We start from the raw sequence: 21,814 nt of genomic DNA, 5'->3' as shown, positions 1-21,814 counted from the left end.
TCGCAAGATTATTTAATGAAAAAACTTTCGAGCCTACAGGCCAGTAAGGCTCTTGGAGTTGATGGAATATACCCTATAATCTTAAGGGAGGCGGCAAGTGAGTGCATTGAACCATTGAGGCTAATTATGAGAGCATCACTAGACTCTGGGGAGATTCCCTTGGATTGGAAAAGTGCCAACGTATCTCCAATACATAACGGTGGCTCTAAGAGTGAAGTGGGAAATTATCGACCTGTCAGTCTGACTTCAGCGTTAGGGAAAATCATGGAGGGGCAATGATCAAGGATGGAATTCAGGATCATTTGGATCGAATTGAAATTCTCAAGGATACTCAGCATAGTTTTGTAAAGGGAAAATCATGTTTAACAAATCTGGTTCGCTATTTTGAAAGGGTCACTCACGAGCTGGATTTAGGGAATAATTTCGACATTTTTTATTTAGATTTCAGCAAAACTTTTTACTCAGTCCCACATGATCGGTTGCTTTAAAAGCTGGAACAGGTTGGAATCACTGGGAAAATCCTTAGATAGATAGTCGGATGGCTTCAGGGCAGGAGGCAGAGGGTTGTGATAAATGGCTATTCCTCAGATTGGGTTGATGTAAGAAGTGGGGTTTCCCCAAGGATCAGTATTAGGACCACTGTTGTTTTTAATTTTCTTCAACGACATTGATGAAGGGACAGAGGGTATGATGTCTAAATTTGCAGATGATGTTAAAATTGGTAGAGTAGTTAATGATCACTGTCTTCAGAGAGACCTAGATAGACTTCAGGAACGGTCAGAAAAATGGCAGCTATGCTTTAATCCAACAAAGTGTAAGGTATTACACCTGGGAAACAGTAATCCCAAAATAACTTATTGACTTCGTGGAGTTCAACTAAACCCAGTAGTGGAGGAAAGGGACTTGGGTGTTACGATATGGTCAGAAATGAAATTCTCTGAGAATTGTAAACAGGTTGCAAAGAAGACCCATGGTGTCCTATCGATGATCTATCGAACTTTTGCAAGTAGAGATAGGGAAGTGATAATCCCATTATATAAGGCTTTTGTTAGACCACAATTGGAATACTGTGTTCAAGTATGGAGACCGCACCTAAAAAAAGACATCGAGCTTCTTGAAAGGGTGCAGAGACGAGTAACTCGTCTGGTGAGATCGGCAAAAGGGCGTCCTTATGAAGAAAGCCTTTGAATATGTGGGTTGCAGAGTTTGGAAACTAGACTTGGTCCTTGAGGTTGTCACAGACATTCTCTCAGATATGCCAGACAAGCTGTACTTGCTACCTTGGAGTCTAAAACGCTGATGGAACTGATATTCGGGTGACACTCAAGTCAAGTGGACCCAATTTCGGCGAAGTCCGGACGGTCTGTGACAACCAAATCCTCTGCTTGCACCTTCACGATGGTGGGACTGTTAGTAATCCTGGGTATAACCTCCATGCACAAGCACATGGTGGGTGACCACCCAGGTGTGAACCAACGTAAGCAGGGGTCGAGGTGTGGCGCCCACACCACATGGAGGAATGCCGCCCCTCTATGTTACCAGGCAGTACTAGGTGGTAGATGACTCTCATCAACCGGTGAAATACCACCACTTTGCTTATTGGAGGCTTGAAGTGGTGGAACCCATGTTTAGTCTCTAGAGCTAAGTTCCGGTCAACCCTTCCCTATCTCTTCCATCATGCAGTATGATTGATGACTTTTGAGGTTATGATGAACGTTGTGGCGAGATCCAATATTCCTTACATTTCGAGGGTACAGCTCTAAAACGGTTTTCGCAGGCCGGCCGCTAGTTAGTACACCGGACCGAACCTATTGGTAACTCTCTAGGAGGCTTCCGGATCAGCTAGTGTATAATCTTGCTACCTCTACTCTGCCAGATAGTGACTGGAGGGAGTCCGAGTAGTGTGTATGCGGGGAGCATTGTCGAGGCCACGTTATGTCAAGGATCTGGGTATATTCTTCCCACATGTACGCCATATCCAAAAATTTCATTACTTCATACAGCATGTCCCACCCACTTTTTCTTACTATTGAATACACCATGAATTGTCAAACTAATAGAACAAGCTTATCTGCGAAAAGATCTAAACCTCCCAAGGATTTCCTAATTCATTTCACAAATATACGTGGTCTCAATTCTAATCTCAACGATGTCCATTTCCACTTGCAGTCTGCCAAACCCCATGTACTTTTTCTGACAGAATCTCAGTTAGCGGTTGATTCAACTACTGTTCATCTCAGATGCCCAAATTATTCGCTGTATGATTCCTTTCGCCTCAAAGGTGGTACTTGTGCATATGTCCGTTCTGATATTCCCTGTCAGAGACTTGGCAATTTGGAATCTCCTCTCTTTGATCTTCTCTGGCTTAAAATCTCTCTACCTCATTGTGTCAAATTCATCTGTTGTCTCTACCGTTCTCCCAACTCCACTAATCACTTGGAGCTCTTTGACTTCCTCTCGTTGCAACTTGACTTTCTCCAGTCCAACTTTCCTAACAGTGAGGTAATTTTCCTTGGTGATTTTAATGTTCACAACTCCAGCTGGCTTCCGTTTTCTAGTCACACCGATCCAGCAGGTCGAGATGCTGAGGCTTTTGCAATTACTAATGACCTAGCACAGATTGTTCATTTACCTACAAGAATACCGGACAATCCTAATCATACAGCCAATACGCTTGATCTTTTTCTCACAAATAACCCTTCTAAGTACACGGTCGAAGTGAGAGGTCCTTTAGGCACTTCAGATCACAACTTGGTGATTGTCTCTTCTCCAATGGAACCTTTATCTCATGGCTATTCCCAACCTCGTGTTGTTTGGCATTACAAGAATGCAAAATGGGATGACCTGCGAGACTTCTTTTCTTCTTTTCCTTGGTCGGATTACTGTTTCAAAACTCCTGATGTCAACGTTTGCTCAGATCGTGTCAGTGAAATTATTCTTGCAGGAATGGAATCCTTTATCCCACACTCCACTTTAAAATCTCGTCCTTTATCTAAACCTTGGTTTTCCAATAAATGTGCTAAGGCTGTTCAAGAGAAGAATGTTGCATATCGTAATTGGCTTGTTTCTAATTCTTCAGTTTCATTTTCTGCCTACACCAAAGCTCGCAACAATTGTAAAGCAGTTATTAATCAGTCCAAACTAGAGTTTGAACAGGCTAAGAGTAGAAAACTTGCTTCTTGCCCTAATGGTAGCCGAGCATTCTGGTCTCCTGCCAAAGCTATTGGTCGCAACTTTTGCCCATCTCTGCTTCCACCTCTGTCCAAACCAGATGGTTCTGTTGTCACTTCAGCCAAGGATAAAGCTGACCTGCTAGCATCCCATTTTTCTTCCAGATCATGTATTAATGAACTTGGTAAAACACCTCCCACCATTCCCAACACGGTCCATTCAATGCCTCCTGTGGTCTTCCGTCAAAAGGATATCAGAAGGATTTTGATGAATCTTGATGCTAAGAAAGCTCCAGGTCCTGATGGTATTTCTCCACTTGTTCTCAAAATCTGTGCTCCTGAACTTACTCCTATTCTTTGCCGCCTTTTTTCACTTTCTTATTCCAAAGGTGTTTTTCCTTCTGCTTGGAAATTTGCTCATATCCAGCCAGTTCCTAAAAAGGGTGACAAATCCCTCCCATCCAATTATCGTCCCATTGCAATTACTTCTACTCTTTCTAAAGTAATGGAGAAATCAATTAACCGCCAACTCTTAAACTACCTAGAAACCTTCCGTCTGATCAACGATCGCCAGTATGGATTCCGTCGGTGTCGATCCACTGGTGATATTCTGGCTTATGTTACCCATTTATGGACTACTTCAATGGAAAGGTTCGGTGAAACACAAGCAGTTGCTCTTGACATCTCAAAGGCTTTCGATCGTGTTTGGCATAAAGGTCTTCTAAACAAGCTTCCATCTTATGGTTTGCCAACTGTTTTTAGTAATTGGTTATCCAGTTTTCTCTCTGATCGCTCACTGAGGGTGATGGTAGATGGCTCTCTGTCTTCTAACTTCTCCACTAATGCCGGTGTCCCCCAAGGTTCAGTTCTTTCCCCCACTCTTTTCCTCTTGTATATCAATGACCTTCTTCCATTGACTGGAAATCCTATCCATAGTTTTGCCGATGATAGCACATTGCATTCAACTTTCCATTTTGAGAAACCTTGCCCTGCTCAATCAGCTTCAACTTCTCGAAAATCTGCTACCAATTCCTTAAATGCCGATCTTCAGGTAATTCTCCAGTAGGGCAAAGACAACTTAGTTGATTTCAACCCTTCTAAAACTCAGTCTTGTCTTATATCTCGCAAAAAGGATTCTTCTGCTCCTATGCTTATCTTTAGTGACACTCCAATTTCTAGGCAAAAGGATATATCTCTTTTGGGGATTACCCTGACTTCTAATCTCTCTTGGCACAAGCACATTACAAATATTGCTTCCTCTGCATCTAAAAAACTTGGTTTTCTCTTTCGCTCTCGGCGTTACTTTTCTTCCAAACAGCTGCTCACTCTGTATAAATCGCAAATCCGCCCTGCCATGGAATATTGTTCCCACATTTGGGGCGGTGCCCCCAAAACCTCTCTCAGGCTTCTTGATTCCATTCAGAAGAGGGCAGTTAGGTTAATTAATGATTCATCTCTAACAGAGTCTCTCCACTCGCTTTCTCATAGACGTACTGTTTCTGCTGCATGCCTCTTCTACAGATATTTCCATGGGCACTGTTCTTCTGAATTGGCTTCTATAATTCCCGCTCTCTCTTTCAAAACAGTCCGAACACGTGCCGCCGCCAGCCAACATCCATTTACTGTCCAACTTCAAACCCACAGAACCAACTTTTCATCTTCCTCATTTATTAATTCAACTGCCGTTTTCTGGAACAACCTTCCTTCATACGTATTTCCTGAAAATTACAATCTACAGAAGTTCAAGTCCAATGTCAACAAATATCTTCTTTCGTCTTCTCAACCTCCAACCCAAGCACGGTACTAAGTACTATAGGTTCTAATACCTCTCGTGTTTGGGGTTCACATAAAAAAAAAAAAAAAAAAAAAAAGACACTTTAGAGAAGATTTGATTGAGGAGTTTAAGGCTGTGAGAGGCATCAGTAAAATGAATGATGACGGAATTTTCAAGGTTATAAATGATGCTAGAACTAGGGGACATAAATTCAAGTTACGGGGGGAAATGTTTAGATTGGACTGCAGGAAGTTTTAGTTTAGCCAACGAGTTATAAATTACTGGAATAAGTTGCCTACATGGGTGGTAGAGGTTGACAGTTTGGGGAAATTCAAAGTTCATCTGGATAGTACACCTTCGGGTCAGGGAAGCACATAGGATGATAAGTTTAATTTCCTTTTCTTTTACTAATTATTATTATTTATTTATTATTATTTTTATCATTGTTTTATTCGTTTTTTTTTTTTTTGGCCAGTGCAGCATAAGCCCTAGGCTTCCTTGCACCATGCGGCCATTACTAATACTAATAGGTTACGGAATGAGTAGCAGTGTTAGAAGAGAGAAGTGTCATCCTTTTTTTGCAGAGATTACAAGTAATCAACAGCAAATAATATCCCAAATCATGGATACTTTCTCTTTAGAAGGTAAGCGCAATTATAGACTGAGCTTCATGACTATTATGGCAACAAAAGCAAAATTATTTTTTTCATCCAGTTCCTTTGTGACCACATCATATTATCCGATTAAATTGGTCAGACAAGACTTCTTAACAAACCCATACTGTGTCTGAATATGCAACAATAGGATTTTTAATCCACTTGGAAGGTAAACCACCCTAGTTTTAGAATTTTTTCTTCCAATTTGGCAGAATAAAACCAGGATATGTTTGTCAGGCAACTTTTGTTTGAGGTTGACATTTCAGTCTTAGTAAAAAAAAAAAGTCCAAAAAGTCCTCTTAAAGCCATTTTTGACTCTGTCCTGCAATTTGAATCCTGGGTCAAAAAGGTCATTGGAAATCATCATCATCATCAGCCATTTTCAATCCACTGCAGGATGAAGGCCTCTCCAGCAACTTTCCAGTTCCTTCTGTTTTGAGCACTGGCCATCCATTTACTACCCACAAACTCATGAATTTCATCTATCCATCTCCGCCTTTGTCTTCCAGGTTTTCTTCTAGCTCCTCTTGGGTACCATTCTGTTATTTTCTTAGTCCATCTGTCATCATGTCTTCGAGCTATGTGTCCTGCCCAAGACCATTTTAGTTCTTTAGTTTTGATAAGAATGTCCTTTACTTGAGTTTGCTGCCTAATCTATGTGTTTCTCTTCTTATCTAACAGTCTGATTCCCAATATAATTCGTTCCATTCTTCGCTGTGTAGTTCTCAGCTTCTCTTCCATTCTTTTGGTGAGTGCCCAAGTTTCACTTCCATAAGTCATGGTGGGGAGTATACAATGGTTCATTATTTTACGTTTCAGACAAACTGGGATATTGCTCTTCAGTATGCGACTATATTTCCTGAATGCTATCCATCCAAAATTTATTCTTCTCTTGACTTCCAGCCATTTATCATTATTACAGCTAATAACTTGTCCCAGATAAGTATATGACTCCACCTTTTCAATTACTTCTCCTTCAATCATTATTTCCCTTTCTGTGGCATACTTGTTCATCATTACTTTTGTTTTAGCCATATTCATCTTTAGTCCAAAATCCTTACTAACTGTGCATAACTGATTAAGATTTTCCTCTAATTCTTTGGGATCATGGCTTATAACCACAATGTCATCTGCAAATCGTAAATGGTTTAGGTACTCTCCGTTCACATTGACTCCTTTCTGCGACCAATCTAATCTTCTGAAAGCTTCCTCAAGGGCAGCAGTAAACAGCTTCGGAGATATTGTGTCTCCTTGTCGAACTCCCTTCTCGATTTTAAATTTGCTACTGTCTTTGTCTAGTCTAATAAAGGAGGTAGCACTCTCATATATTTTCTTCAAAATCATATATGGGGTATCTATGCCTTGTCTTTCCAGTGCCCGAAACATTGCCTTATGCTGTATGGAGTCAAATGCCTTTTCATAATCCACAAATGCCAGGCATAATGGTGTTTTATATTCATTTGCTTTCTCCATTAGCTGTGATATTACGTGAAGGTGATCCATAGTTGAGAATCCTGTCCTAAAGCCAGCTTGCTCTTTCGGTTGATTCTCATCAAGTATTCTTTCTAATCTGTTAGTAATGACCCTTGAGAACAACTTGTAGATGTGGGATAACAAGCTAATTGGTCTATAATTTCCAATTTCTGATTTATCTCCTTTCTTATGCAGCAAAACTATGACTGCATTATTCCACTGCTTAGGTGTCACACCTTTTCTAATGCACTTTGTGAAGAGCCTTGCCAGTTTTTGTGTTATGTCTCTTCCTCCCAATTTTAACAACTCTACAGTAACTTCATCTTCCCCCGGGGCTTTCCGATTCTTCATTTTCTTCAATGCATGTTCTACCTCATCAGGAAGAATATCGGGTATGTCGTATGAGTTGCTACTTTGCAATCCATGTTCCCCACTGCTGGTATCATTCCCTCGCTCCTTGTATAATTCTCTATAGTAGTCTTCTGCTATTTGAATTATGCCTTCTCTGCTGTTTATAAGTACACCATCGCTATTCTTCAGTTTCAGTATCATTTGTCTTTCTGTATTGCTGCTCATGGCTGCTGATTTAAATCCTTTGTTTTCCCTTAATGCTTGTTCTACTTTTCTTGTGTTAAATCTTCTTATGTCCTCTCTGAGTCTCTTTCTAATGGCTTTGCATAACTCAGTATACTCAATTTTCTCCCTGTCAGTGTTTTTCTTGCTCTTCATTTGTCGTTGGAAAAGCCAACAGCAAAAGTGTAAATCTGGATGCCTTTTCAATTGAGTATAGAAACTTGAGGAAGATTTAGGGGGCACCACCCTAGATGTGGAAATGGTATTCCATGGTAGTTCAGCTTTGAGATTTGTACAAAGTGGGTAATTGTTTAGAAGAAAAGTAACACCAAGAGCAATAAAAAAAAAAAAAAAAGGCCCAATTTTTCTGATGTAGAGGAAGCAATATTTGTGGTATGCTTCAGCAAAACAGAATAAAAGGGTAATCTTAAGATATGTGATCTTGTCTAGAAATCTGAGTGTCATCAAGGATGAGATTGTTGTTTGTTATTTGGTTTTTAGGAGCATTAGCAACTAAGGCCATATTGCTCCGGGATATGCGGTGGTCATTCCCTGACCTTTCCGCATCCTCCGTATTTGGTCATGACGTGCTGGAACCTCTGTCTAATCAAGAAGCGTGTGCAACACACTGCTGCTCCTTCCCACCTGGCTACGGAGGCACCTCACGGATGAGAACAGGAGCAGTAAACTTTATTGCTACCTAATATGACGTTGGTACTCCCCATTCAGCCAAAACAGCTTATACCTGGCGAGGCATGGATGCTACAAGATTTCTAAATGTGTCTGGTGTGTCTTGTGGTACCAACATGTAACCAGCAGATCCTTTGACTTCTGTAAGGTCCGTGGTTGAGACGCCACAGATCGGAGTTGCTGTTCCAACACAAACCACAGATGCTTGATGGGAATGATGTCTGGTGAATTTGGAGGCCAGGGAAATACCTGGAAGTCTTCCTCATGTTTTGCGAACCAGTCTCAAACAATCAGGGCAGTGTGGCATGGCGCATTATCCTGCTGGAAGACGGCACCACCAAAGGGGAAAAGACCGTTGCCATGAAAAGGTGTACCTGGTCGGCAATGATGTTTAGGTAGGTGGTAAACATCAGAGTGCCCGGCACATGGATGACTGCACCCAGAGTATCCCAGCAGAACATCACCCAAAGTATGACACTGCCAGCTTGTTTTTGTACCACGGTGCATTCATGGGCCATCACTTCCCCAGGTAAACAACAGACATGTACCCGGCATGCACATGGTGCAACAGGCAATGTGTTTCATCAGATCAAACGATCTACTTCCAATCACTCAAGGTCTAGTTTTGAAGCTCTTGTGACCATTGTAGGTGCTGTCACCGGTGAATCCTGGTTAGCATGGGCACTCGGAGAGTGCCTGCAGCTACGCAGCCCCATTTTCAGCAGGGTTCGATGTACTATGTGTTGTGACACATTACTCCCGCCACCAGCATTCCAATTACCGGCGAGTTGCGCCACAGTCACCTTCTGTTGCTATGTACCATCTGGGAAAGCCTTCGCTCACCTCAAGCATCGATGAGACGTGGTCATCCAACACCTCGCCGGCAGTGTGTGGGTTTCTCCTCCTCGGACCACTTTCGGTGGGTACTAACCACAGCTAACCGTGAGCATCCCACCAGCTGTGCCGTTTCGGATATGCTCTGACCCAGTCGCCTGGCCATTACAAGTTGGCCTTTGTAAAACTCGCTTAAGTCTACTGCCTTTCCCATCTGAATAACAACAGTAACACTGATTAAAGGAGCTCAGTATCAGGTGTTTTTTTTTACTGCATCCCGACCCGCGCCGTAGTTCACCTGAAGTGGCTTCTTCGATTTGCATAACGACTCACTGGTAATAATGTTTTGGCTCATCTGTGTATGACAGAACCACCAAATTTTAAAAGGATTGTTTTTTTTTTTTTTTTTTTTTTTTTTGTCCAACTGGAGAACTACTAGATCAGCATTCCTTAAGAATCTGCGACGGACATTCAAGAAAATTAAGCTGCTTGTGCAAACAAGGTTTGTCAAACTGGAAGGTAGAATCCAATGTAATATTATCAGCAAAACTATGGATAGAATGTCCACTCAGTGTAAGGTCAATTAATACACAAGGAGAAAAGACTGGGAGAAATTACTTGGGGAACACAGGTTTCCCACTAATATTCCTGGCGCCTCCTTAGCCAGGTGGGAAGGAGCAGCAGTGCGTAGCACACGCTTATTGATTAGACTGGGGTTCGAGCCTGTCACCACCAAATACGGAGGATGCGGAAAGGTTAGGGAATGACCACCGCATATCCTGGAGCAATATGGCCTTAGTTGCTAATGCTCCTAAAAACCAAATAACTAACTAATATTCCTAATATATTAATGGTAATATAATCTTCTCAACTTGGGTCTTGTATTCTCATGCTGCTATTGCTGAAAAAGAGCTAATATAATTCAATTGTATCAGTTGTAGGTTCCAAACCAATTCAATTTAGTTTTGTCTGTTGAAGGATACTGACTATATTTTTTTACTGTGTTCCAATAATGTTTCATGGCAATTAAAATTTATTTATTTATTATTTATTTATTTTTTTGTCAAAGAAGATAAGTGTCCAGTGAGTTTCACAGTTTTAATAAACAGCATATAATTATTTTTCCATACAGTGTAAAGACAAATATATTTGCCTTATTTGCAAAGAAACTGCCTCGGTTTACAAAGTATATAATTGGAATGAGCATTACACTACAAAACATAGTGAGACTCTCTTACCCTTATACTTTCTTCTACCTGACACCAATTATTAAAACAAAGAGAAATTCACTAGAAAAATAATTTCTATTTCTGAAAGTACATATATTTAAGAATAGACATTTTCAAGGATGAAAAAATAATAATGATAATAATAAATAAATAAATAAATAAAAAACTGCTCAAGATTAACAGATAAACATTTGGAAGATATTTTTAAAAATTAGTGTTTCAAATTTAAGCAGTATTGGGCATATTATTATAACAAGTAAAAAGCAAGTACACTGATCTACTACTTGTAAATCATATGTATCTATTTTTCTGCCATTAAGAAAAACTTGAACGAGTATGTTGTAATAGTGGCAATAATAATGATTATTGCCACATATGTACAGTTGACTACATAATAAAATAAATATAAATGTGAGAGAAATTTTTGGATCTGGCCTGCCTACTACTCTGAATATTCCTGCGTGGCCCTCCCTACAGAAAGATGGAGACCCCTGGCCTAAGGGATAAAAGAATAAATGTAGTTAAATAAAAATAAGTTAACCATGTTGAAAAATTGTTAAACAGTATACAGCAGTTCTCCCTTTATCATACCTGAATTTTGACATTTCATGCTTGGTAAAATTATAAAATTATCCAAAGCCAGCAATCTCCAAGTCCTGAGGCTAGTGGATTTCAGAAAGTACTTGTATTTGCAATTCTACAGCACAATCAACCAATTCTGCTTTAAATTTGGCCAAATTCATTGTGTCCACCACATTGGAAGGCACCTTATTACAAATGTTTGACAACTCGCTATCTAGAGGTGAACCTCATGAGATCCAATTGTCTTGTGAGATTTTGTTCCACCCCCCCCCCCTGGATCATATCTCATCAAGGAAGAACACTCCTTTTTAATTCATTTTACTCAATCCCTTCAGTGCCGTATAAACATCAACAAATATATCTCTCCTTATGTTTCTAGTTGTCAAATTTTGCAGTCCATACCTTTCAAGAAATTTTATGTCCATTGCTTTGTACCCATCAGCAACCTTGTTTCCCTTCTCTGAATTCTCTGCAGAAGCCATGTCCTTTTTTGGGTGCAGTTTCCAGATTTGAATGCAAAATTCCAAATGTGGTCTAACAATTGCCTTGCAAAGAGGGATAATGACATCCTTTTCCCTACTATCCCAGCCACCTGTTTACACTGAGAGAAAAATGGCATGTCACACTGAATTATAGCACTGTGGTCTTTTTCACCTTGAACCATTTTTATCATTTTTTAGACCATACAGCAACAAATGCCATTTTTCAGGTCATATGCACAACCAATCCAAATCATTTTGAAGCATTATGGTCTTAGATAAAATTGTTATACAGTAATACCCCGAAGTTACGCGATAGGTGGGTCCGACGAAAATCGCGTAAGTCGGGGTACAACTTTTCATATAAATACATATAAATTGTGCTTAATTGGGACCAAGGACTAACAAAAACACTAGTTTAGAAGAAAAATATTAATAAAATTGCAGTTCTTTATACATATTAATACAAAATATGTATTAAAAAAAAACAAATGACTTACGTAAAAAAGTTATTTCGATGTCGATGGCTTCATAAAATCTAACAAATTCGTCTGACGACACAGCGCGTTCTTTTTTTCACGCAGAATTTCTTCGTTGCAAGCTAATAATTTTTTTATTCCTTGCTTTGTAGCTATAATGCGTTCTTTGTTAGAGTCTGTTTTCTAAAATTTTTAAGCCCTTTACAATTGAGCCCTTTTCAATTTTCAACCTGTCAAGTTTGCAATTGTCATGTGCTTTTCGCTGTTGCTTCATTTAGGCCTGTAGCACGTGCAATATCACATGGTCTTTCATTTCGCTCAAAGCGTTTCACAATTTCATATTTTTTCTCTATCGACAGAGGTGGACTGGCCATAAGCCTTACCGGGAAAACCCCGGTGGGCCAGTGTGATTTTGGCCATAAACCATAGTATTGAGGCCACTATAAATTTTCCCGGGTAAGAATTTTTGACCCAGTCCGCCTCTGTTTATCGATAATTGCTTTTCTTTTTCTCTCTGAATCTGCAGTGTCTTCACCAGTATGCTTCCTTTTCACACCTTTTAAGTATTTTACTCATTTTTAGGGAATAAAGCACAATTACAAAACGAGGAGGCACGCTTGATACGCATAAACAAAGCTGCGCGCATGTAGCAACTGAATAAACAACACCATAAAGGCAGAGATACACTATTAACACCTCACATTTCTAGGGGTTACTACCATAAAACAATAAAAATCCAGTTGCATTTCTGCTAGTGAAATCTGTTATAAACTGGTAGTAAACTCGATCTAATTGCATTTGCGATTATACCGATAGCTGGAATTGTGTTGGTTTTTACATTATTACGGTGAAATGTGTCATAAAAGCAGCAAAGTTGAATTTTGTTCATCTTTCGCTCTCATTCTCCGCCGTCGCACCGCATATCGATAACATATGAAAGCCGACCTTGAAGATAGTGGGCGGCAGCGTTGCCAAACGAAAAAAATCAAGAACCGCGTAACTCCGAGTTCGCGTAAGTCGGGGTATTACTGTATATCCTATTCAAGGAAACACTTCAAGGTAAAAGGTGTAGAATTTACAGAACCACAGTCTTTCCTGGTAAGAATATCTTTTGTGCCCCAAACTAATCCTGTTCCTCTTTTCTACACCATTCCACAAAGATCTATGTCCTTCCTAAAATGAGGTTCCGAAAACTTGCATGCAGTATTCCAGATGTCGCCTAATCATTGCCTTATACAATGGTATAATCATCTCTTTGTCCCTGCTGGTAAAGTTACAATATATCACTGACAGAACCCGAAGAATGTTCCAACAGCTTGCTTGTTTTGTGGTTATTTGGTTTTTAGGAGCATTAGTGGTAAAGTTGCAATATATCACTGACAGAACCCGAAGAATGTTCCAATAGCTTGCTTGTTTTGTGGTTATTTGGTTTTTAGGAGCATTAGTGATAAGGCCATACTCCTCCGTTTATACTCTGTAAATTGCACGTATTCTGTGGTCAATTTTCTGTTTGCTAGACGAAAAACACGGGTTTCCGGGAGAAAAAACCATGCTACCCATCACCTCAGACTGACTAACTCACCCATGTTGTGAAATAGGTCCATAAAAATTCCTCTCATCATCGACGGGACTCGAACCCAGGACTTTATCACTTGGAGGATGGCGATCCTACCAATTATGCTAGCCATGAGAGCTCAGCTTGCTTGTGCTGCTTCATTATCATTCTTTGCATCCAATTCCTTTGTAACAATAACCACACAGTAGCAAATCAAACTTGTGAGCCATGATCTTCCTTTAATAAATCCAAACATCTTGATAGGACTAGAGCCTTACGGATCTACTCCTATCAAGATGACCTTGCATTATTTCTTTAACTATAGATTCTGTTATTTTCCCTAGCACAGAGGTTAAACTTATATCTCTGTAGTTAGCCACTTCAAAATTTGAACCACCCCCGTGAATAGGATATGAAATCATACTTCTCCAATCTGCAGATACTTCTAAATTTAATATCGTTCTCATTACCGTGGCTAAAAGTTTAATTACTTCTTCTGCAGCTTCCTTTAATATAACTGAATAGATTTCATTACCCCCAGGAATTTTGTTCACTTTCAGTTACAGCAATTTCTCTCCCACCTTACTTTCTGTTATTATTAATTTACTTAAATCCCAATCAGTATTAGATAAACTTCTGCTAATCCCATTTCTAAAAACTTTGTTTATGCATGTAGATGCCCATATTTATTTAGTTTATTAACAATCTGTACAGTATCATCAACAGTAATACCATTCAAGTCCAGTGGACCAATGTGCTGTATCCCTTTCCTTGTGCTGTTAACATATGCAAAGAATTCCTTACTTTTCTTTGCATTCTTAGTCAAAGACTTCTCAAAATCTGCCTTAGCTTGCCTAATTCCCAAAGTAACTGAATTATATGCTAGTTGTAGTTATTGTGAAACTCGGTATCCCTTGTTTATAATCATCCCATGCACTTTTCTTCTCTGCCACTAAGCTCATCAGTTTATCTGGCACCTGTTTTTGCCTAAATCTTGAAAAATATGTATCTCTTACAAGGTATAAAATGCTTAGTGGCTTCTGTGATTAATTTTCTGAACACTTCCCATTAGGCATTTATATTTTTTAATAACATTAGCTGATCCCACTGAAAGAATTTAAAAAATATATAATCACCTTTGTGAAAAGAAAAACTATTCCCTTTACTCTTAGACAATAGTTATTTCTCGAATAAATTCCTCATCAATATACCATGATCGCTGCCACCTAAAGGTTATTAGTAATGATAATTTATACTCTTAGTATGTTTTATTAGGGTGATTCATAAATGTGTATAGTAGAAACTCATACCTGGTCCTAGTGTGAGTGATGAAACAGTGGAAGTGAGCCTTACTTTCCTCAGAGGCCCAAGAAAATCAAAAACTCATACAAGTCATGAACTGGGTCTGCCACAACCAACCACTTGGAAAAAGCTATAGTAATACTTGAAGTTGAAGCCTGTCTTACTTCTATCAAGAAGTGAAAGCAATCATACAAAAAAAAAAAAAAAAAAAAAAAAATTGTTTATACTGTAATATGACCACCATGTCAGAGGCTTACACAATCACTTATCATATTTAGTAGTTGTGGTTTTGGAACACGGTCCACCCCTGACCTGAAGCATATCAATTTCTGTTTGAAAATGCAGACAAGGCACGATGATGAAAACGAACTGCTCAAGTATATAGTGTATCTTTGTTTAGTGATGAATCCACATTTCACATTTATGTCAACACACAATGTTCATATCAGGGGTACTGAAAATCCAGTTCAGTGCTTGCATTAATGTGTTCTCAACATTCTGAAAGTCAATTTGTTCTGCGCTGTGAGTTCAGAGAAAGTTCTTTAGATGGCTTTCTTCTTACAAGAAAAAAATATCACATGGGTTGTTCATCCCAATGGAAGATTGTTCTTCCAACAAGATGACATCCAACCTCGTTATCAATGAGGAGTGGCAGCATACCTAGATAAGCACTTCCAAGTAAGATGAAGTTGTCTTCAGGTCCCAGATCCCCAGACTCATAGCATGGATTTCTCTAGATTTCTATCTTCGGGATATTGTGAAAGATGACATCTATCATCCACCATTACCAAGGAATGGCTGAACTGAAGGCAAATATCACTACTGCCATAACAAAAGTAATCCCTGAATCTCTGTGTAAAGTGTGGGTGAAGCTGGATTTTCTGTGGGATGTTTATTGAATAATCACTAGTGGCCATATTGAAAATCAGTAGTGAAACTCACCAAAATTTTAGGTGTTTGTTTGTTTTTTTTCTGTTTTTTTTTTCTGTCTTCTTTCAGTTCCTAGAATTATGGTGCAGAAAAATGTTTATAAAGTTTTTAAGCTTCTTTGTAATATTCCTGTATCTTACTACAATTTCAATTTATAAAGTCGGCAGCCAAATAACAAGTGTGTTTAAGCTTTATTAATTAAATATGCTAAGCTAGTCACTTTCACTTGTTTGATTGTATAACAGAAAGAATGAGCATCTGGCAAACTGTATCTTTGGTATATTATCTCACAAAAAACACAAAATATATAAATGAATGAAATTAAAGCCTTATTACCCAACACTTGAAGGTGGCTGACCAGCAGGAGAAGCAATTGCAGACTGATTGCTATTTGGACCCTGATTAGTAACCTAATAATATATAGGGTGTTAAATACAAATATATTAATGAAACTAAAGATACATATTAAGTGGTTTGACTATTCAAAATCAAAAAAGTTAAGTACAGGAAAATTTAATATTTTATGCAAATAAAAACACAAGTAAATTTTCAGTGAGAGCAGTAGTAGGTTGTTGTTATTATTTGGTTTTTAGGAGCATTAGCAACTAAGGCCATATTGCTCTGGGGATATGCGGTGATCATTCCCTGACCTTTCCGCATCCTCCATATTTGGCAGTCACGGGATCAAACCCCGGTCTAATCAAGAAGCGTGTGCTACGCACTACTGTTGCTGCCCACCTGTCTAAGGAGGTGCCACAGTAGTTTTTTTTTTTTTTTTTTGTTGTTGTTATTGTTGTTAGTGCATCAGCTTCTGTGGCCATAATGCACCTCCCAAAGTTTTTGTATTTTACTGTGATCCAAACATGAGATGGGATTCGAACCCCTGACCTTTGGGTTGCCACAGTAGTAGGCAAGAAAATATCTGTTTCACTCAGTGACCTACGTGCCAAATTTTTAAGTGAAATCCATGCACAGAAACAGAACTCCTAAAGGCATTGCAGTCAGAACATTAGAATTAGCATATGATACAAGAAAGCAGGCTTACATAGCATCAGAGGGAAAAAAAAAAAAAAAAATCCTTCCCATTTCACCCATCCATTTAGAAATTCTTGTCTAGTTCTGCCTTGAACTTATTTAAGTTGTTGACCTCCACTACGAAGTTTGTTTCAACTATCAACCACCTGCAGGCTAAAGTAAAATATATGCAAATTTATTCTACCATTGTGTCTTTCCTCAATTTTAATTTATGTCCTATCAGGTGAGTAACAGAGCAAGAATCCCATCAGCATTGAGCTTTCTCAAACCATTTAAGGCCTTATACACCTCAATTAGATCACCTCGCAGGTGGCTTATCTCCAAATGCTACAATTTGCAGAAATTAAGCCTTTCTTGGTAATAGCAACTCTTTGTTCCATTTCACCAATCTCATTGCCATCTCTGTACTCATTCCAGCAGCTCTATATCATTCTTAAAATGAGGCCTCCAGACCTGTAAGCACTACTCAAGGTGTGGCCAGACCACTGCTTTATACAAGGGACGATCTGCTCCTGATCCTCGTAAAACGAGGATCAGGAGCAGATCGTCCTACTCCTGATCCTCGTTTGTGGAATGTGGTGCTGTCCAGATCCTCGTAAAACGAGGATCTGGACAGCACCACATTCAGCAGTTACGGGCTTGAACCCCAGTCACTCAAGGCACGTGTACTTATGCACCCGCGCGCCTGACCACTAGGCTACGGCAGCCTTTTCGAGAAACATTCACGCTCGTGATTTTGTCACCCCGTTCACCCCACCCACTGAGCATTGTTTTGAATGGGAAAGAATTTCAGCCACGCCCATGTTTTTTATGGCGGAAAATGTTCAAGGCGCTTTAAAATTCACATTTTTTTTAGGTTTCATTTTATATTAAATCAGCGACCACGAGTACAGATACCGCGAATAGCAAGGGTTTACTGTACTTTACATTTTTAATGTTAAACTTCAGTTGCCACTCTCAAGCTGCTCAACTTTTCTAGATCCTATTGCAGTAGTGTACTACCATTACTGTCATTAATAACCCTGCCAACATTCGTATTGTCTGCAAACTTGGATATTAACCCTGGTATATCTTCATGAATATCACTGATAAATACACAAAACAACAAGGGGCTCAGCACTGAACCCTGAGAAACTCCACTAATAACATCAGTCCACGAAGAGCAGTGTTCACTGATTACCACTCTTGTCTTCTCCCAATCAACCAGCCTTTCATCCATAGCAGCAATTTGCCCTTAATGCCATACTCCTCCAATTTGTGCAGTAGTCCATGTGCAACAGTATTAAAAGCTTTCCTAAAATCGAAGTATATGATATCAAAATTATTTTTTTGCATCCAGTTCCTTTGCATTCATATCATAGTTTGTTTGTTTGTTATTTGGTTTTTAGAAGCATTAGCAACTAACTCCATATTGCTCCAGGGATATGCAGTGGTCATTCCCTAAAATTCCCGCATCCTCAGTATTTGGTGTGCATGGGATCGAACCCTGGTCTAATCAAGAAGCATGTGCTATGCACTGCTGCTCTGCCCACCTGGCTACGGAGGCACCCTCATTTCATAGTATCGAATCAAGTTTCTCAGACAAAACTTCCCCCTAACAAACCCATTCTGTGTCTGTACTATAACTGCAGTGTTGTCTTGATCCTACAGTGCTTCTTTAACCAGTGATTCCATTATTTTCTCTGAAACAGAAGTTAAACTAACAGGTCTGAAATTACTCGTGTCACATTTTGATCCCTTTTTTGTTAATTGCGGAAACATTTGCACATCTCCAGTCCATAGGGACCAGCCCTGAGTCAAAGCAATCTTTCATAATTATGGTTAAAGGTTTCTTACTTCCTTTAATATAACTGGATAGATCCTATCCACCCCAGGTGCCTTTCTTATGTTCAATTGTAATAATTTCTTCTCCAGTTCGCTCTCAGTTATTACAAAATCATTTAGCTCCCTGCCAGAGTTTGATAAGCTTCTGGCCTCCAATTTCCAACAGACCTCCTCATTTGTGAATGTAGATGCAAAATATTCACTGTTTGTCAGCTACGTCAGCAGGTTCATCAGCAATCGAACTGTCAGTGCCAAGAGGACCAAAATGATTCAACCCCTTCCTTCTAAAGTTTACACAAGTAAAAAAGTCTTTATTGTTTTTCTTTGCATTGCATGCCAAAAATATCTTGTGATCTGCCTTTGCTTGCCTAGCCTACTTTGTGACTTGATTACAGACTGTCTTATATTTGCCATAGGCATCTGTGTCCCCTGATAATTTATATGCATCCCATTCATTTTTCTTCTCTGCCACAAGAAAAGATCTACACCTCCCAAGCACTTCCTAATTCATTTCACAAATATACGTGGTCTCAATTCTAATCTCAACGATGTCCATTTCCATTTACAGTCTGCCAAACCCCATGTACATTTTCTGACAGAATCTCAGTTATCGGTTGAGTCAACTACTGCTCATCTCAGATGCCCAAATTATTCGCTGTATGATTCCTTTCGCCTCAAAAGGTGGTACTTGTGCATATGTCCGTTCTGATATTCCCTGTCAGAGACTTGGCGATTTGGAATCTCCTCTCTTTGATCTTCTCTGGCTTAAAATCTCTCTACCTCATTGTGTCAAATTCGTCTGTTGTCTCTACCATTCTCCCAACTCCACTAATCACTTGGAGCTCTTTGACTTCCTCTCTTTGCAACTTTACTTTCTCCAGTCCAACTTTCCTAACAGTGAGGTAATTTTCCTTGGTGATTTTAATGTTCACAACTCCAGCTGGTTCCATTTTCTAGTCACACCGACCCAGCTGGCCGAGATGCTGAGGCTTTTGCAATTACTAATGATCTTGCACAGATTGTTCATTTACCTACAAGAATACCGGACAATCCTAATCATACAGCCAATACGCTTGATCTTTTTCTCACAAACAACCCTTCTAAGTACATGGTCGAAGTGAGAGGTCCTTTAGGCACTTCAAATCACAACTTGGTGATTGTCTGTTCTCCAATGGAACCTTTATCTCATGACTATTCCCAACCTCGTGTTGTTTGACATTACAAGAATGCAAAATGGGATGACCTGCGAGACCTTTCTTCTTTTTTTCACTTTCTTATTCCAAAACTTCTGATGTCAACGTTTTCTCAGATCATGTCAGTGAAATTATTCTTGCAGGAATGGAATCCTTTATCCCACACTCAACTTTAAAATCCTGTCCTTTATCTAAACCTTGGTTTTCCAATAAATGTGCTAAGGCTGTTCAAGAGAAGAATGTTGCATATCGTAATTGGCTTTTTCTAATTCTTCAGTTTCATTTTCTGCCTACACCAAAGCTCGCAACAATTGTAAAGCAGTTATTAACCAGTCCAAACTAGAGTTTGAACAGGCTAAGAGTAGAAAACTTGCTTCTTGCCCTAACAGTAGCCGAGCATTCTGGTTTCTTGCCAAAGCTATTGGCCACAACTTTTGCCCATCTCTGCTCCCAACTCTGTCCAAACCAGATGGTTCTGTTGTCACTTCAGCCAAGGATAAAGCTGACCTGATAGCATCCCATTTTTCTTTCAACTCATGCATTAACGATCTTGGTAAAACACCTCCCACTATTCCCACCCAACACGTTCCATTCAATGCTTCCTGTGGTCTTCCTTCAAAAGGATGTCAGAAGGATTTTGATTAATCTTGATGCTAAGAAAGCTCCAGGTCCCGATGGTATTTCTCCACTTGTTCTCAAAATCTGTGCTCCTGAACTTACCCCTATTCTTTGCTGCCTTTTTTTCACTTTCTTATTCCAAAGGTGTTTTTCCTTCTGCTTGGAAATTTGCTCATATCCAGCCAGTTCCTAAAAAGGGTGACAAATCCCTCCCATCCAATTATCGTCCCATTGCAATTACTTTTACGCTTTCTAAAATAATGGAGAGATCAATTAAACGCCAAATTTTAAACTACCTAGAAACCTTCCGTCTGATCAACGTTCGCCAGTATGGATTCCGTCAGTGTCGATCCACTGGTGATATTCTGGTGATATGCTGCTACTGGTGATATGGTGATATGCTGCTGTAGAAAACAATCATTCAACAAATGCACAATGGCCTTGCTAGTGTGCGAATGACCAACCACAAGTTCCAGTCAATATCTGGGAAGTTAAAATCTCCCATAAGACAATATGATTTACTGGTCTACTCTATTTCTCTGTACAGTTGTTCATTGCACTCAGAGTCATTATAACACACTCCTACTCTCAATTTTGTTTCCACAGTGCTTACGTCATACCAAACTGACTTAGCATTGCACTGTCCACCACATACTGGAGTGTATCTTCTAAACTAATAATAAGGTACTTGTTTTTATTATCTTCCTGCCAGTGACATCACCACTCTAGCAGTGCAACCATCGTCAACATTAAACTTATATATTACGAACTATAAAAGGTAATGATAGAAAGTGGGAAGGTAACTAACAACTGTACTATACTGGGAGGATAATAGAAAAGTACCAATAATAACAATAACAATAATAAATAACTTGAGTTGCACTAGTATTTTTTTGAAATAGCTAACTTTTAGGAACTGTAAAAAAAAAAAAAAAAAAACAAAACAATGAAGAACAAAAGCTTTATCTGGAATACTTCATAACTGTATCCAAGTACTATCTGAATAGCATTCCCAGACTTTTTTCTTAAGAAGTAATGGTAACTAATTAATGCATGTCATACATTGCAGTGGCTAAATTATGCAAGTCATTATAGAATGTAGTAAACAGTATTTTCAAAGTTCTTTGCTTATGCCACTCAACAAATTCGAAGAAACCCAATCTCCATTCACAAATGAATTCTCTTTAAAAAAAAAAAATAATAAATAAATATATATATTAAACTAATAAACTAACCTAGCCTTCTTTTAACAAAAAATGAGGCATATAACAAGCTAATTGATAACCAGTAACAAAAATGGTGTGCTAATTCCACCTGAAAAAGAAAGCAATGACATTACGATATTAAAAGTTAAATATAAAAATCAAACATGCAAGCAAACCACTTTTTTTTTCAGCCGATGTGTTTGCTTTCTTTGG

The 21,814-nt window shown here is 39.1% G+C and overlaps 1 protein-coding gene across 8 annotated transcripts in view; it reads right to left on the bottom strand.

Moving 5' to 3' along the window:
- Positions 1–21,814, bottom strand: part of MED15 (mediator complex subunit 15) — a 442,919-nt gene that overhangs the window by 154,809 nt on the left and 266,296 nt on the right. For all 8 annotated transcript variants that reach the window (XR_016546979.1, XM_090374288.1, XM_090374289.1 and 5 more), the window contains one exon: positions 16,063–16,136. Coding sequence is in view for 7 of the 8 variants with exons in the window: in XM_090374288.1 (XP_090230414.1) it covers positions 16,063–16,136 (74 nt within the window). In the remaining variant the exon portion in view is untranslated. The remainder of the gene's footprint in view (positions 1–16,062; positions 16,137–21,814) is intronic.

The sequence above is a fragment of the Mastigoproctus giganteus genome, chromosome 5 (assembly GCF_048544385.1).
Source record: "Mastigoproctus giganteus isolate SK-2022 chromosome 5, ASM4854438v1, whole genome shotgun sequence".
Taxonomy (NCBI): Eukaryota; Metazoa; Arthropoda; class Arachnida; order Uropygi; family Thelyphonidae; genus Mastigoproctus; species Mastigoproctus giganteus.
Note: the sequence above shows the minus strand (reverse complement) of the source record. Positions and strands in the feature narration are given on the sequence as shown.